Below are 15,176 nucleotides of genomic sequence, written 5' to 3' on the forward strand. Positions count from 1 at the left end.
CAAATCATTCCCATAAGATTTCAAAGTGACAGGTAATCACAGGCAAGAGAAATAACAGTTACAGTTCAGTCTAAATCAGATTTTGTTTTTCAAGTGTAGATGCTCTCTCTCTTCCACCGCCTTTGTTTTTCCCCCCCAAAGCCAGACCCAACCTCAGCATTCAAGTAGGAAGCCTGGAAGTCCCAAAGGAATTTTTGGTACACTATTGTTCAGAAGTGCTTTTTGGTACATTAATGTTCAGAACCTCCTACTGAACTGTGTCAGGGAAAGTGGAAGCTGATTAGAAAATAAGAGCTACCGGCCAGGCACGGTGGCTCACGCCTGTAATCCCAGCACTTTGGGAGGCCGAGGTGGGCGGATTACGAGGTCAGGAGATCGAGACCATCCTGGCTAACATGGTGAAACCCCGTCTCTACTAAAAGATACAAAAAAATTAGCCAGGCATGGTGCTGGGCACCTGTAGTCCCAGCTACTCGGAAGGCTGAGGCAGAAGAATTGCTTGAACCCGGGAGGTGGAGGTTGCAGTGAGCCAAGATTGCACCACTGCACGCCAGCCTGGTGACAGAGTGAGACTCCGTCTCAAAAAAAAAAAAAAAAAAAAGAAAATAAGAGCTACACATTGACTATAATAATAATAATGAAATAGACATCCCACACCCACAAACCTGCCACTGTATCACTCTTATTGTTGTCAGGACATTTGCACTGACACTGGGCCAATTTTTGTTTTACTATAAGAGGTTTTGGGATATGTCTTTAAAAATCACACTGTGTACAAGACAGGTTGGTTACTATCAGCCACGATCACTAACTAAACAGTTCCCCATCATCAGTCCTACCATCTGTCCTCCCAGTTCTCTCCACCCACGTGCTTGGTTGAACAGATTTTGAACTGGCCAAGGTCACTGCACAGCTAGCCTCCACAGATGGGGACAGTGTGAAAAACCTAATTGCAGCTGTGGATAAATACAAACAAGGACACACATGGTTGGCAATACCCCTGTCTAGACTTGATGGTGGCTCAGTGTCACTAAGCACAAAAAACAAGGACATAGTTTCAAGGTAACTATCTCTCAGCGATAGTACAAATGCTATCATCATGTGGTCTAAATGTCTCCGAGATATTTCAGTATCAGTTTAAGACATGGTAATAGACAAGCAATATTTCCTATCATACATACATTCTCTCAAATTCTCTAGGGAAAAAAATGCCTTTCTTAAACAAAAAGATGAAGCTTAGGAATCAGCACAGTGCCATATCCCATGTGAATATCACAAGCATGGCCTGCACACAACACAGACAATACTGCATTAGGGAAAAAACGAAATATCCTCTTTCCACATATTTATTTCATATGTATCAAAATTTCCTTTTCCCACTCCCTTTCCAAAACAAATTACTTGGTTAGAGACTTTACTTTGTTTTTGTTTCAACAAAATTTAATTGGGTACATACACCTTCTATTCTATACCCCTAAGACACTCATCAAAATAGAATCACGCTGAAGATGGTATCCTAGATTTTCCCCCTTGAAATACATATGGCCCCCGGGGAATGTGGATTGTCAATGTCTTTTGTAGACACTCAACATGTCTGGTCACTCAGGTTTAAAGCCAAATTGGTTATGCATTACTTTTTGAGAAGTTGTTAAAACTTAAAATAAGTTATCAAGTCAGTGATATTTCAAAAGATTGTTGATAAAAAAGAACATATAACTGTAACCATACTGAACAGTTGATTATAGAACGACATGTCAGTGCACATATGGCAGTCGGATAAATTATGCACATCTGGATTACTTTTGGCAAGAAACATAGCTAAGTGTCTAAAGCCAAGTTTAGCAATCTGTCACTAACAATATGTACATTTATTTTAAAATGTCAAGGGCTCAAAGTCATATTTTCTATTTCTTCATAAACTTTCCAGCTCTTCGTAAGACAGCAAACAGGTGACAAAACACATTGCCCAAACTGCCAAAGGCTGTATAAATAAGGGGTAATTTTGAACTTCTCACCACATATATAAGAAGACTCAAAGTCTGAAACAAACTCATGTGTTGTGGGATGTACTGACATACAGGTTTCAAGTGAGAGTGTTACCATTTCACTTTAGAAGTTGGTTAGAAAATGCTTTCATTTAAAGATATGGCTGGCTTACATGGAGTAGTAAACAATATAATACTCTGGGGAAAGCAAATGGAAATAGTCTGGTGGTGTCTCCTTATAAAAGGAAAAGACCAATGTCTCTGTGATCACCTCAGATTAAGTTTCCTTTTTTCCATTGCCAATTACTGACATCATTTAAGCCCCAAAGAAATGTTTTCCTACTTCTAGTCCCCTTGATTAAAAGAAAAGCCAAGAGACACGAAGGTGGCTCTCAAACTAGCAGTAACAAGAAACTTTACAATGGGATGTATGAGCAGCAGCCAGGTGGGAATGTAGCAGTACCTGTAAGCACAAAACTCATCTTGACTATTATGCTGCTTCCTAGTTTTTCTAGCATTCCAAGCTTCTTAACAGCTTCAGTAGGAATGCCAAGATATGTCATGGAGACTGGGTGGGGTCCCGTCATTCCAGGTGTTGCCTTCCAGTCTCATTTGTGCTGGCAGCAGAGAAAAACCAGAGTGGAACTATTTTATTTACAGAGTGATAGCTAAATATTCACTCTGTGTCAGCCTTTCTTCTAGCTCACCAATTTGGTAATTTTACTGTTGACTAGCATCTTTACTATATACCAGATCTGGATTATAACATGTTCAAATGGTGTGTGTGGTGGGAAACCCTGTGTCTCTAAATCATACAGATTGGTATTCAAACACCAGGTCCACTGCTTACAACCTGAGCCTCATCTAAAGAAGGAGGATGATTATGAAGCACCTACTTCACAGTGTGGTTGTGAGAACTAAATGCCTAAAACCTACAATACATCCAAAAATAGTGGCTATAATCATTTCTGTTCCTTTTCTCCTTCTTAAAGTGACAGACTGGGACTAATAAAATCCACAAACCACAGATTGCCAATAAAATGTTGTAAATCCAAGAGTAAGCTAATAAACAACTGAGAAGAAGGAAGAAGAATAAAGAAGATAAGATCCTAAGAGGAAAAGATATTTAACTTTTAATTTTTATCTGCTTTTCTGCTTTCGTAAAGTTTGATGCATAAAGCTATTGAAATCTATGTGAGCTTAAGTGTCTTTCCCTGATGAAATAAATAAGAGACAATTGCCTGTGTTATTAAGAAAAGGCACATGTTTTCAGAACTGTCAGTTTCTATCATTCATCAAGTCAGAGAAATTTTAATTTAATAGTATTAGAGGCAGAGTGAAAAATACATCTATTTCCTTCTTAATTTTGATATTTTCTATTTGACTCTGAAGCTTAATTTTTAAGTTATATCACATTAAAAATGCTCAAAGAAAAGACACATATAAGAAGGTAAAAGAGTAAAAAGAATTTTCAATTAAATGAGTCCATTTGCCCGTATTTCACTTCCCCAGGTCTCAGTGGTAGCAATCTTCACATACTATTCATGTTCTTTAGTCTTTTACTCCCTACACTCCTGAGGAATTTTAATATCACCACAAGACACAAAAACTCTAGAAATATAAATTAAGAGAAACACTCACAGAAAAACCCAAAGCAGATCTGACAGAATGATTCTTAGTACTGAATACAGGAAAAAAAAAAAAAAAAAAAGTCCTGGCCTATCATTACACTGTATTACTTTAAATGAGTTAAAGTCTCCTGGCCCAAAGAAGCTATTATAAGATAATTTATAATTTAGATCGTCAAATGAATGTTCATGATCTTTGCCAAGTTCAGGAGAATAAATATAGGGGGTTCTTCCAACCCTAGGAATCTGTTATTGTCACTAGACAAACAAGGTAGACTTGAGAAAACTGATATACTTTCCCCAGGTAGACGTGAAGCTTCTTCATATTGAATTACAGAAGTAAAGTTTTAGTGAACACTACTTTCCATAATTTTTCTATCACAGTCATTTAAGACTTTATTCACAAGGCAGCCAAAGGCGAAAAGCAAAAACAGAAACAGAAGCTAGAACAAAAGAGTCTTTGAGTTAATAATATACATTCCTTTTTTTTTTTTTTTTTTTTTTTTGAGATAGGGTCTCGCTTTGTTCCCCAGGCTGGAGTGCAGTGGCACGATCTTGGCTCACTGCAACCTCCACCTCCTCCGCCTCCTGGGTTCAAGTGATTCTCATGCCTCAGCCTCCTGAGTAGCTGGGACCACAGGTGTGCACCACCATGCCTGGCTAATTTTTGTATTTTTAGTAGAGATGGGGTTTTGGCATGTTGGCCAGGCTGGTCTCGAACTCCTGGCCTCAAGTAATCTGCCCACCTTGGCTTCCCAAAGTGCTGGGAGCCACTGCACCTAGTCATATATTTACTTTTAAATCAACTACCATACAGTTCATGTGGAGTTTTAAAATTGTAGTAATTTAATCTTGTATTTAAGTTACACCCTTAATAAGTACCATATTAAATGTGGTAAAATGAAGAGTACGGACTAGGTAAGAGGATAAGATCTAGAATTAGAAAGACCTGGATTTCTACACTGACTCTGCAGTTTGTCTTTTAACACATTATACTATCTTATATCTATTCATAATAAATTATGTATCTGAATAAGTGTGTGTGCATGTGTAAATAATACATACACACACACCACAGAGTTGGTACAACAATTAAATGTGTACCCAGCACAATGCTTGGCAGACACTCAATAGCAAACTAAGAAATCAGGATAATATAGGCCGGGCGCGGTGGCTCATGCCTGTAATCCCAGCACTTTGGGAGGCCGAGGCGGGTGGATCACGAGGTCAGGAGATCGAGACCATCCTGGCTAATACAGTGAAACCCCATCTCTACTAAAAATATGAAAAAAAAAATTAGCTGTGCATGGTGGCAGGTGCCTGTAGTTCCAGGTACTCAGGAGGCAGGAGAATGGCGTGAACCTGGGAGGCGGAGCTTGCAGTGAGCTGAGATCGCGCCACTGCACTCCAGCCTGGGTGACGGAGCTAGACTCCGTCTCAAGAAAAAAAAAAAAGAAATCAGGATAGTATAGCAGGTAATGTGATGAAAAATTATGGATGCATATCATAATGTACGTTAATATTAAATCCTTTCTGATAAACTATTTGAAATAGTGACAAAGAACATACACAAACCCTTTGAGAAAGTATTCCTCACTGCAGAATTAAATCACAAATAAGAATTCTGTAAAAAAATCACCTTCCAAGACCAAAACTTACATTTTTAGCTGACATCTCGTTACAATGGTACTAAGTTCTAATAGATTGTGGAGGTATATAATTACAACACTTAAAAGATGAAACTAAATGAAAAATAAAATTCATAGTGTTAATAGAGTCCAATGTAGGAGTGCTTTTTTTTAATCCCCCAAACTATGTACAAAACATCCATGGAGGAAGACATCAGTGTTAATTCCTAAAAAGGCTCCTGTGCTCATCAAGAGGCCTCAAACCACTGGACCACTGTAGTTGCCACATAATCTGTCTGAAGCAAATTCTTCCTCTTAGCAGTTGCTGAAGGAGTGGTGACTTCTTATTAGCTTTCCTTATGAGAACATCTTCTATGCTATGCAGGATGTTTCAAGTAACCCCAAAGATATTTAGTTGTGCTTCATCATCATAAATGAAGACTTAACAGGGAGAAATTAAGAGTACCGTTAAATTTTTCTTATGCCTGTTAACATATTGTCATTCATTTACTCAAGTTCTTCAAACTCTGACCTACTTTTGGCTGGAATGCAACAGGATGAAGGATGATACCTTCTCAAACTGTGATGTTTATTTAAGGATATCTACTACTCAAAGAAAGAAAATGAAAGTGGTAGGAATATCACGAAAATAACACAGAAAACATGGCTCCAGAGAAGCAACGTAAAAAGTGTCTTACCAGGCCCAAGCAGAAAATCACCCTCTTTAGACAGTTCATTAAACTTTTCAGAGATTAATCGCTAGACAGATTATAGCAGTGGCTATGAAATTCATGGAAGCATTCCCCCAGAAAAATGAACGCAGACACGGAGCCATAAATGTAAAGAACTCAAAAGGAAGCAATCTACCTTCCAAACAAGTGTTGAAAAGGTCTGAAGGAATTTGGTTGTCTCTGTCAGACATTACATAGGGAAACACGATGCTCACTGTTCTAAGGGGAAAAATGTTCAAACATTTATACTCAATGTTGACCTGGGGTTCTCATTACTTAATTAACATGCACACATAAAATCTGGAGTGTGTACAACAACAGCTAGCCTTAATAATAGGTAAGTCGCTTCAGCCTCTTTTTCTAATATTCTATTTTAAATTGTGAACCGTAATCCAGGTAAGCTGTCTGTCATTAGGCAAAGATGTGAGGTTTTCACCTCAGGAAAGGGTAGGTATGTAAGGCAGCTCTATCATGACCTGATTTTTAACTACCTTTCAAGGGATATTTTACAATGTTTTTGTGAACACTCTGGTGGATTCTGGGACCTTAAGGCACCAATCCTTTGAAAATATGTAATTAATAAAGCATTATGGGAAAGATGTGTGATGACAAGACAATGTCTTTCTTGAGTTATGCTAATTTGATTACAATAAATTTAAGTAAATTCTACAGTAATTATTTCTTTCAAATAATAGCATTTCCAGTATTTAAAGGAACTGTCCCCACAGAGTCTTCTAAATTTAATTTAATTTGTCTATTACTTATAATACACTCAAGTTTAACAAAAAGCAAGCACAATGAGTTATTCCTAACACCCAAATTGATGGGGTTTTCTCATTACTGAATCTCATCTGCTCCTAAGTATGCTTACATTGTAATCAATTGAAAACCCTCAGAATAGCGTTTGCTTAGGATATACGTTGTGCTTACTCCACGGGCTGGTCTGAATAAAAGCAAAGTGTAGCAGTACTACACTCTCTGTATATAATTCATTGTCCAACACCATATGAGTGAAGAAACAACACGAACGACCACACACAAAACCTTCCAGTCACTAAATGATACACACAGGAAGCTCAGTAACTCCTTCGGGGTAAATTTTATTTTAAATTTCTATTTAGACACATATGAGAAGGCATACTAGTACTCCACACACTAGTTTTAAAAGCATTGGCCCATGGCAAATATTCAATCCTGACTCTATCCTTACTTCATGGGATGGCATAAGACAGGAGTATCCTCCAAAATTTCTGACCTCCCTAACATTAATAGCTAAAATGACTATTCTCACTAAAGTAACACTGACTGAACATTTCCTAAACAAAACAATTATAATGAGCATCATTCCCAACTACCAAAAACATCTTAATAGATGTGAAATATTAAATCATAAATAAAAATAATCACATATAAGCTGACTCACTATCCTAGTAAACCTTGATAGCATAAAAATCAGCTTAAAATAATTATTAAATTTTATTACGATTAAGTGCTATTATAAATAACATGCTTGTTCTAGTAGTAAAGTATCGCTTAACTAAAGTGATAAAAGGGGGAAATAATTATTTAAATGAATTACTATCAATACCTTATTTAATTCAAAAGAATCAGTGGTTTGTGCATTTCACTAAAACATCAGATTTAATTTACTGTTATTTTAAAAAAGTAAATGATATTTACAGATTAATAGCAAGCATTTAAAATTTTACAATTTTAAATTACAATTTATATAAAAATAAATGATCAGAAAAGTCAGATGCTGGAATAGTCATACATGTATTAATGCCTATATTATACCATTATTTTTAGTTCCTGAAAATTAGTTGGCTTTTTGTCATCTCATCTCTTTGCTATGATTTCGCTGGATAATTATGCATTGAAGTTCATTGCTCAAAGCATCCATTGTTGAACAGAATCAAAATCACCCAACCCAATAACCACAGAGTAAAGAATTGAAAGAAAATTGGATATAACCATGGATCTTAACAGAAACAAGTAACAAGCAAATAGGGCCCAATATTAAGTGCTAATGCAAAATTCCATTGCCTTCTTTTCACTTGCAAACCTACATAATGTCAACATTTTCTGAAACTTATTTTGAATAACTCCTCTTATTTTCAAGCATAGGAAAATTAAGATATGTTGATGAGAAAAAAAATTCTATCACTTCCCTTTCTAAATGCTATTTTCAAATGAACAAGATAGATAGATACCTGTAGAAAATTGGGCAGTGAGTACAGGCAGTGATGTAAACTGTATTAGAACACCAAAAATTCACAATAAAAACAAATTTAAAGATGCATATTAAGGCCAGGCATGGTGGCTCACGCCTGTAATCCCAGCACTTTGGGAAGCTGAGGTGTGTGAATCACCTGAGGTCAGGAGTTCCAGACCAGCCTGGCCAACATGGTGAAACCCCATCTCTACTAAAAATATAAAAATTAGCCAGGCCTGGTGGCACACGCCTGTAATACCAGCTACTCAGGAGGCTGGGACCCTTGAACCCGGGAGGCGGAGGTTGCAGTGAGCTGAGATCATGCCATTGCACTCCAGCCTCGGTGACAAGAGTGAGACTCCGTCACACACACACACACACACACACACACACACACACACAGATGTATATTAATTTAATCATTTAGTCCTTTAGGAAATAACCTTCTATGAATGCTATGAGCACTTTCTATGAACAAGGCCCTATATTAGGTATATCTGAATCACCATGTACTTCCAAGGAAGTGTAATCACTTTCAACAAAACATAGGACACAGGAATTCTAAAGTTGAAACAGCTTTGGATATTCTGTTAGATAGGAATATTTTGAAGATTAACAATTTTTAAATATTGCACTAGAGAGAGGTGAAGAGTTGAAAGGATTAGAGACAGAAACAAAAGACATCGCTGCTAAGCACATAATTCATTCACTGCTGCTGGTTAAAATGATATGGTATTCAAGTTACTTTTTCAAGCTTTTCATTTTTATGCATAATTTCTTCAAAGATGTCTTTGGGGCTGGACAATTTCAGCCAGTAAATTATTTTTTACATAAGCATTTAGGTATGGCTATAAAATCATTTTTGCTTGTATCATGTTCTCATCATCCCCAAGAAAAACTCCATCGTCCCCAAGAAGAAAAAGGCCTAACGTTTTGTGGTTTTAGATTTTCTTAACTTCATCTGAAATAATAATAGAAACGTGTTAAAACCAAGCATTTGAGTATTAATAAATTTCTAATAATATTCATATTCAAAGTAGTTCAAAATTCATAAAATATAAATATCAAACAGGGAGCACAAAAAACCCTGAGATGTCTATTCATCACAGCAAATTCAGCTGAGTGCTCTGAAACTCCCCTGTCCTTTAAATGTCACAACAGAGGAGTGAGGACAATTCTCTTCATTCATCAGAAGAAGATGGGGACCTGAACGTTTTCTATATTTCAAGTCTATAAGCATCTTAGTTTTCCAGGAAGTCCACGATCAAGATGCCAAATGGTCAGTTTCTGGTGAGACCTCTCCCGGCATGCAGATGGCCACCTCCTAGCTGTGTCTTCACGTAGGGAAAAAGAGAGCTCTTTCACTCCTTCTTCCTCTTAAGGCCACCAACCCTATCAAATGAGGATCTTACCCTTATGACCTCATTTAGCCTTAATTTACTTCCTAAAAACCCTATCTCCAAATATAGTCATGTTGGGTGTTAGGACTTCAACATATGAATTGGGGGAAGGGCACAAGTTGGTCCATAACTTAAATCAAAAATTATGTCCTATGTCATTCATGAAAGTATGCGTTATACAAAGGATTTTTGTGTCGAGTTATTGGTTATTGTGTGATGCCCATTTAGCCTTACTTTAAAATTTTTTAACAAAGCAGTTAAAAGTATTCAATCTATTTGTTTGAAATAATTCCTTCCATGGGTACTCTACTAATGATGGAACCGAATCATAAGCATATTAAATTTGAGAAAGAAAGAACTGAAACAGTCCCTTACCACAGCTCCACCTGAACTTATGTTCTGAAGATGAACGACATGAATCCTGGTATGTTTAGGCTTTGTGTCCCCACCCAAATCTCATCTTGAATTGTAATCCCCATAATCCCCACGTGTCAAGGGAGAGACCAGGTGCAGGTAACTGGATCATGAAGGTGGTTTCCCCCATGCTTTTCTGGTAATAGTGAGTTCCCATGAGATCTGATGGTATTATAAGTTGCTTTTCCCCCTTTGCTCAGTACTTCCCCTTCCTGCTGCCTTGTGAAGAAGGTGCCTTGCTTCCTCTTCACCTTCTGCCATAAATGTAAGTTTCCTGAGGCCTCCCCAACTATGCTGCACTGTGAGTCAATTAAACCTCTTTCCTTTATAAATTACCCAGTCTTGGGCAGTTCTTTATAGCAGTATGAAAACAGGCTGGGTATGGTGGCTCATGCCTGTAATCCCAGCACTTTGGTAGGTCAAGGTGGGCAGACCACTTGAGATCAAGAGTTTGAGACCAGCCTGGCCAACATAGTGAAACCCTGTCTCTACTAAATATACAAAATTAGCTGGGAGTGATGGCGGGCACCCGTAATCCCAGCTACTCAGGAGGCTCAGGCATGAGAACTGCTTGAACCCAGGAGGCGGAGGTTGTTGTGAGCCAAGACTGAGCCACTGCTTTCCAGCCTGGGTGACAAAAAAAAAAAAAAAGAAAGGAAGGAAGGAAAGAAGGGAGGGAGGGAGGGAGGGAGACAAATACAAATCCCCCTAATGGGTCTCAGTTCTCTGGGGCTTCTCATGATGAGAACACCTCCATTACGGTGTGTGATTCTAGTATTTAAAAACGAGTATTTCTTTTTCATCCTGACCCTTGAATGCAAATCAAACACTACATCTTGTGCATAACAGGAGAAACAGGAGAATGCTCCACTGTTGGAAAGAAAACTACAGCATGAAAGTTCTAAAATATTTTCAAAGGGAATTTTAACTTTTTATGATTTTTCTCCTTATAGGCTGACTTTTTTTAACCACCATAATATTCATGGTGGTTTTAGAAGTTTTACCCCTTCAAAAACTATATATACATACGTGTGTGTATAGACAGATATTCACATTTGGAAGGAAAAAATCCTGGTAACATTTTTAAATTATCATCATGAAAAAGTATTTCTTGTGACTGCAAGCTGAATATGTTCTGTCTTCCAGAGATACACTAAAGACACATAATCTAATCAACTCCTACCAATCTAAAACAGGAAGAAGCCCTCACACCAGCACCTTGGCTCTCCTTTTTTTATGTGTTTTTCTCCTCTTTGTTTCTGAGTGTATATTGCTCTTGTACCTTTAATGCTCAGAAGGAAGATGAAGCTTCAGCTAAGGCCTACTTTTTCCTTCTCAAGCCCAATATTTAGGGGGGGAAAATTAGATGCAAAATCACCTTTTGATTATATGCAAATTTGTCAAATTTTTCCATTAAATGGTATATTAAAGAAATAGGGGCTGCTGAAGAATTGGGCATAGTAAAAGACCTAGATTTGAACTAATTTTATCATTTTATTTCTGACTCTGGAGGAGTGGCTACCTTTGTCGAAAATACGGGAAAAATGAAAAGACAGATGAGGCCTACGTATCTTCATATTTTAGAATAAAAATAAGGGAAACATAAAGAAAAATGTGTAAGCAAATGTGGTATGTTTAAAGGTTAGGATTTCACACAATGCATTTATTTTTCTCACTAGTTATGTTTGACAATGGGGCTTAATTTACCAAGGAAGAAATAACCATGATGTCTTTCTACTGTCTAGAGAACAAATCAAAGAATTGTATTTCATGAGCAGTGCCTTCCAATTAAAAAAGAAGAATAAAGGAAAGAGAAAAGCTCATATATTCTGTTGAGTATGTAGCAAATACATAGTACTACTGTGGCTATTTAAACAATTGAGGCTAATGGAACTAAGGAGAACTTCTAATGCAACTGAAATTGATGCGATGGTACACTTTAATTTTTAAGTGTTTCTCTTAAATATTCTATGCAATAGGGATTGAGTGCTCATTTGATTAACTTATTGCAGGGGTGGTTGTGTGAGAATTAAATGTGCTTTGGCTGGACATTGACAATGAAATGAATTTGAATATACTTAAATGTGATATATACTGTTGCTTTGGGTCAAAAGTTTTTTCATGAGAAAATACCACCAATTAACTAAAATCAAAGAGAAAATGTAATTTTCTCCTCATTTAGGTTCTTTTAGGAATACATTAACTATATTATCAGTGCAGCACCTGTCCTCATTAATAATAGATGTAAATGTTGGTTCTCTGAGCTGTCAAACTTTCAACTCAAACTTCCTAAAGTAAATCGATAACTATAACACATGACTATAGTAATGTAGAACTGTGAGTTCTGCACAATATCTAATAAGTTTTGAGTACCATTTAATCTGGGAGTTTTTGTTTCAAAGGACAACAATACTTCAGATAAGGTTTATCACTGATCAGTTGTTCATTATTCAATGAAGATTTATCATACATATGCTAAAATTAAATGGAGTAGGGAGGGGGCTGGAGAATTAATCATACAGAAAAGAAGATGACTGAATTATCTATATGGGGGTAGTAATCCCCACATTGCCAGTGTTTATTCCATAGCCAGGGTGCCATGGGAACCAAGGGGCTGAGTCGCCCAGTCTTTGGGAGGAGTCTCATCTCAGAGGAAACCAGGAAGTCTTCCAGGAGGACCACTGGACATTAGCCAGGCTAGGGGTGAAGGGCAGGGGCACTGCAGGCCCTTGGAGTGCTCTTGTACAATTAGCCTTAGCCAGTGGGCTTGGCACTCTCAGCCGGTGTAACCAAACCCAGAAGGGGTCTAGAAGGCCTTTCAGGACACCGTATGCTTCAGAATGGGAGCGGATTCTCAGTCCACAGATGGTTCCTGATAGAGTGGCTGGGTGGGGTAAGACTATTCTTGGGCTCATCTAATCTTAGAGATCTGGAGACTCCCAGAGGGGTGGAGGAGTAGGATACTTTTGGGGCCACTACAGTGGTACTGACTCTTCAAAAAAAAAAAAAAATTGAGAGACTGTAACTTAAAGTGATCTAAATTTATTCATTTTTAAGGGAAAAAGCACAACAGAAAGAACAATCACTCTGTCTACCCTTCCTCCTCAACACTGCCCCTCGACATCTCCCTGGGAGAAGCTGTAAGACCGCCATTGTTTTTGTACGACCCCCAGATGTACAAAGTTGTGAGAAGCCTTCACATTGCCATCTCCCCTCCAGAGCTAGATTTGTCTGTGGCATTAGTGCACTGAAAGCTGAGGGGCAGGGTTGGGTATTCTCTGGAGGACAAAGTGCTAATGCTCAGTAATTCTGCAAACATATGAAGACAACATTGCCTACCTGCCAAGGGTGTGGCACCATGTTCTGGCGAAAAAAACTGCAACTGATTTCACTCATCCAAGCAAATTCTTAGGGTGTAATGGGAGTTGAAAAACATCATCTTGGAAGCTAAAGGGACAAACATGATATGAAAATGATTGGGCGGGAGAGGTCATATTCATGAATCCTTAGTGAGGCTGTTTTATGGTTCAGATATTATTGCTTTGGCTAATGTCTGAGTATATGTATACACAGATTTTAATAAAAACAACCATGAAATTTGAGAATCCACTTCACTGAAATTATAGAACAAATATATCTTGGATACTACATTTTGGGTAAGGCTGCAATCATTCACTTTGGGTGAACTGAAATGACACTGCTACCATGTCTTTTCTGTACAGAACAGGGAAAAAATGACAATAAGAATAAATGAACTGTTTAACCCTGTGATCTTCAGAATGCTTAGCAAAATACTGTGAATCAAAAGATACTACAGAACAATCTTTGGCTTTACTTGACAGTATTTAACAGGTCTTATAATTCTATTTATTTTATCTATTAGTCCTTTATTTTACTCCCAATGACCTCATTTCCTTCTCCTTTGCTATAGTTTACAGCAAAGCAATTTGAAATAGCAAATCAAAATATTATCCGAGGACAAAATGTAATAAATGCAGAAATTGAGAATAAGTTTTTTTAGAAATTTTTGTTGCAGCATGACATAGCTATGACTCCCAAATATATAATCAGTGGTTTCATGTCATTGAACGTACAGACTAAAATTGCCAGTTGTTGATGAATTAGGGAGGAAACATGGGTCCTTCACCACAAATACTTTTATTAGCATTGGTTTAAAACATCTGGCAATTGAGCATAAAATATTTTTAAATTCCCTTCAGCTATCAATATATAAATTATTGCAAATTTATTAGGCTAACACTTTCTAACTTGTACTCTTACATACAGAATAAAGATATTCTTGGTATCTGGAACATTGCAGTTGCTTCCATTGTCTTTGGCAGGTTTTCACTAGGAGAATGGTCAGCGCCATAGGTGGTAATCATGGCTTAGAAGAAAAGAGAAGAGGTGGATGGGTCCCAGGAGAGGCAGACTAAAATACCTATATTCTCTCCTAAGCGTCCCGTGGCTCCGGGCACCACGCATGAGCTTTTTTTTTTTTTTTTAGACGGAGTTTCACTCTTTTTGCCCAGGCTGGAGTGCAATGGCGCTATCTAGACTCACCGCAACCTCCCTCTCCTGGGTTCAGGCAATTCTCCGGCCTCAGCCTCCTGAGTAGCTGAGATTACAGGCATGCGCCACCACACCTGGCTAATTTTGTATTTTTAGTAGAGATGGGGTTTCTCCATGTGGTCAGAGTGGTCTCGACCTCCCGATCTCAGGTGATCCACCCACCTCGGCCTTCCAAAGTGCTGGGATTACAGCCATGAGCCACCGTACTTGGCCTCTACACATAAGCTTTAGCATCTGGATACTTCAGCTAATCTGGGACAGGTCCAATGAATATTTCCACAGTTTATCACTTTGGAAGTTATAGGCTTTTTTCAAAATCCCCTTTAATTGCTTATTAGTTCTACAGCTCTATAAAGGCAAATAGCCTCATCCTGCTCATAGGAACTTTAGGGAAGTGTTTTACAATCTCCAGCCTTCAAGACATTGAGACAATGAAAAGGCCGTCTTTTTTTTTAAGTATATGTGTTTTGCAGTAGCTTAAATAGACATTTACCAGATATAAATTTTATCAGGCTTTGTGTTGAAGAGATTTCTTCAAGTGGTGATTGTTGACTCTAACTGTAGTGTATTTTATGATCTCTCCAGATAGAATAGGAGGGAAGA

General features: G+C 37.7%; 1 protein-coding gene across 9 annotated transcripts in view; it reads right to left on the reverse strand.

The window, feature by feature from the left end:
* The window catches only part of ARL15 (ADP ribosylation factor like GTPase 15), a 429,205-nt gene that overhangs the window by 186,787 nt on the left and 227,242 nt on the right, over window positions 1-15,176 (reverse strand). The window contains exon 5 of one of the 9 annotated variants that reach the window (XM_054555007.2): window positions 4,387-13,448. Within the exon in view, the coding sequence (XP_054410982.1) occupies window positions 13,437-13,448 (12 nt within the window). The 3' untranslated portion in view covers window positions 4,387-13,436. 9 annotated transcript variants of the gene reach the window in all.

Source organism: Pongo abelii, chromosome 4 (assembly GCF_028885655.2).
Source record: "Pongo abelii isolate AG06213 chromosome 4, NHGRI_mPonAbe1-v2.0_pri, whole genome shotgun sequence".
Taxonomy (NCBI): domain Eukaryota; kingdom Metazoa; phylum Chordata; class Mammalia; order Primates; family Hominidae; genus Pongo; species Pongo abelii.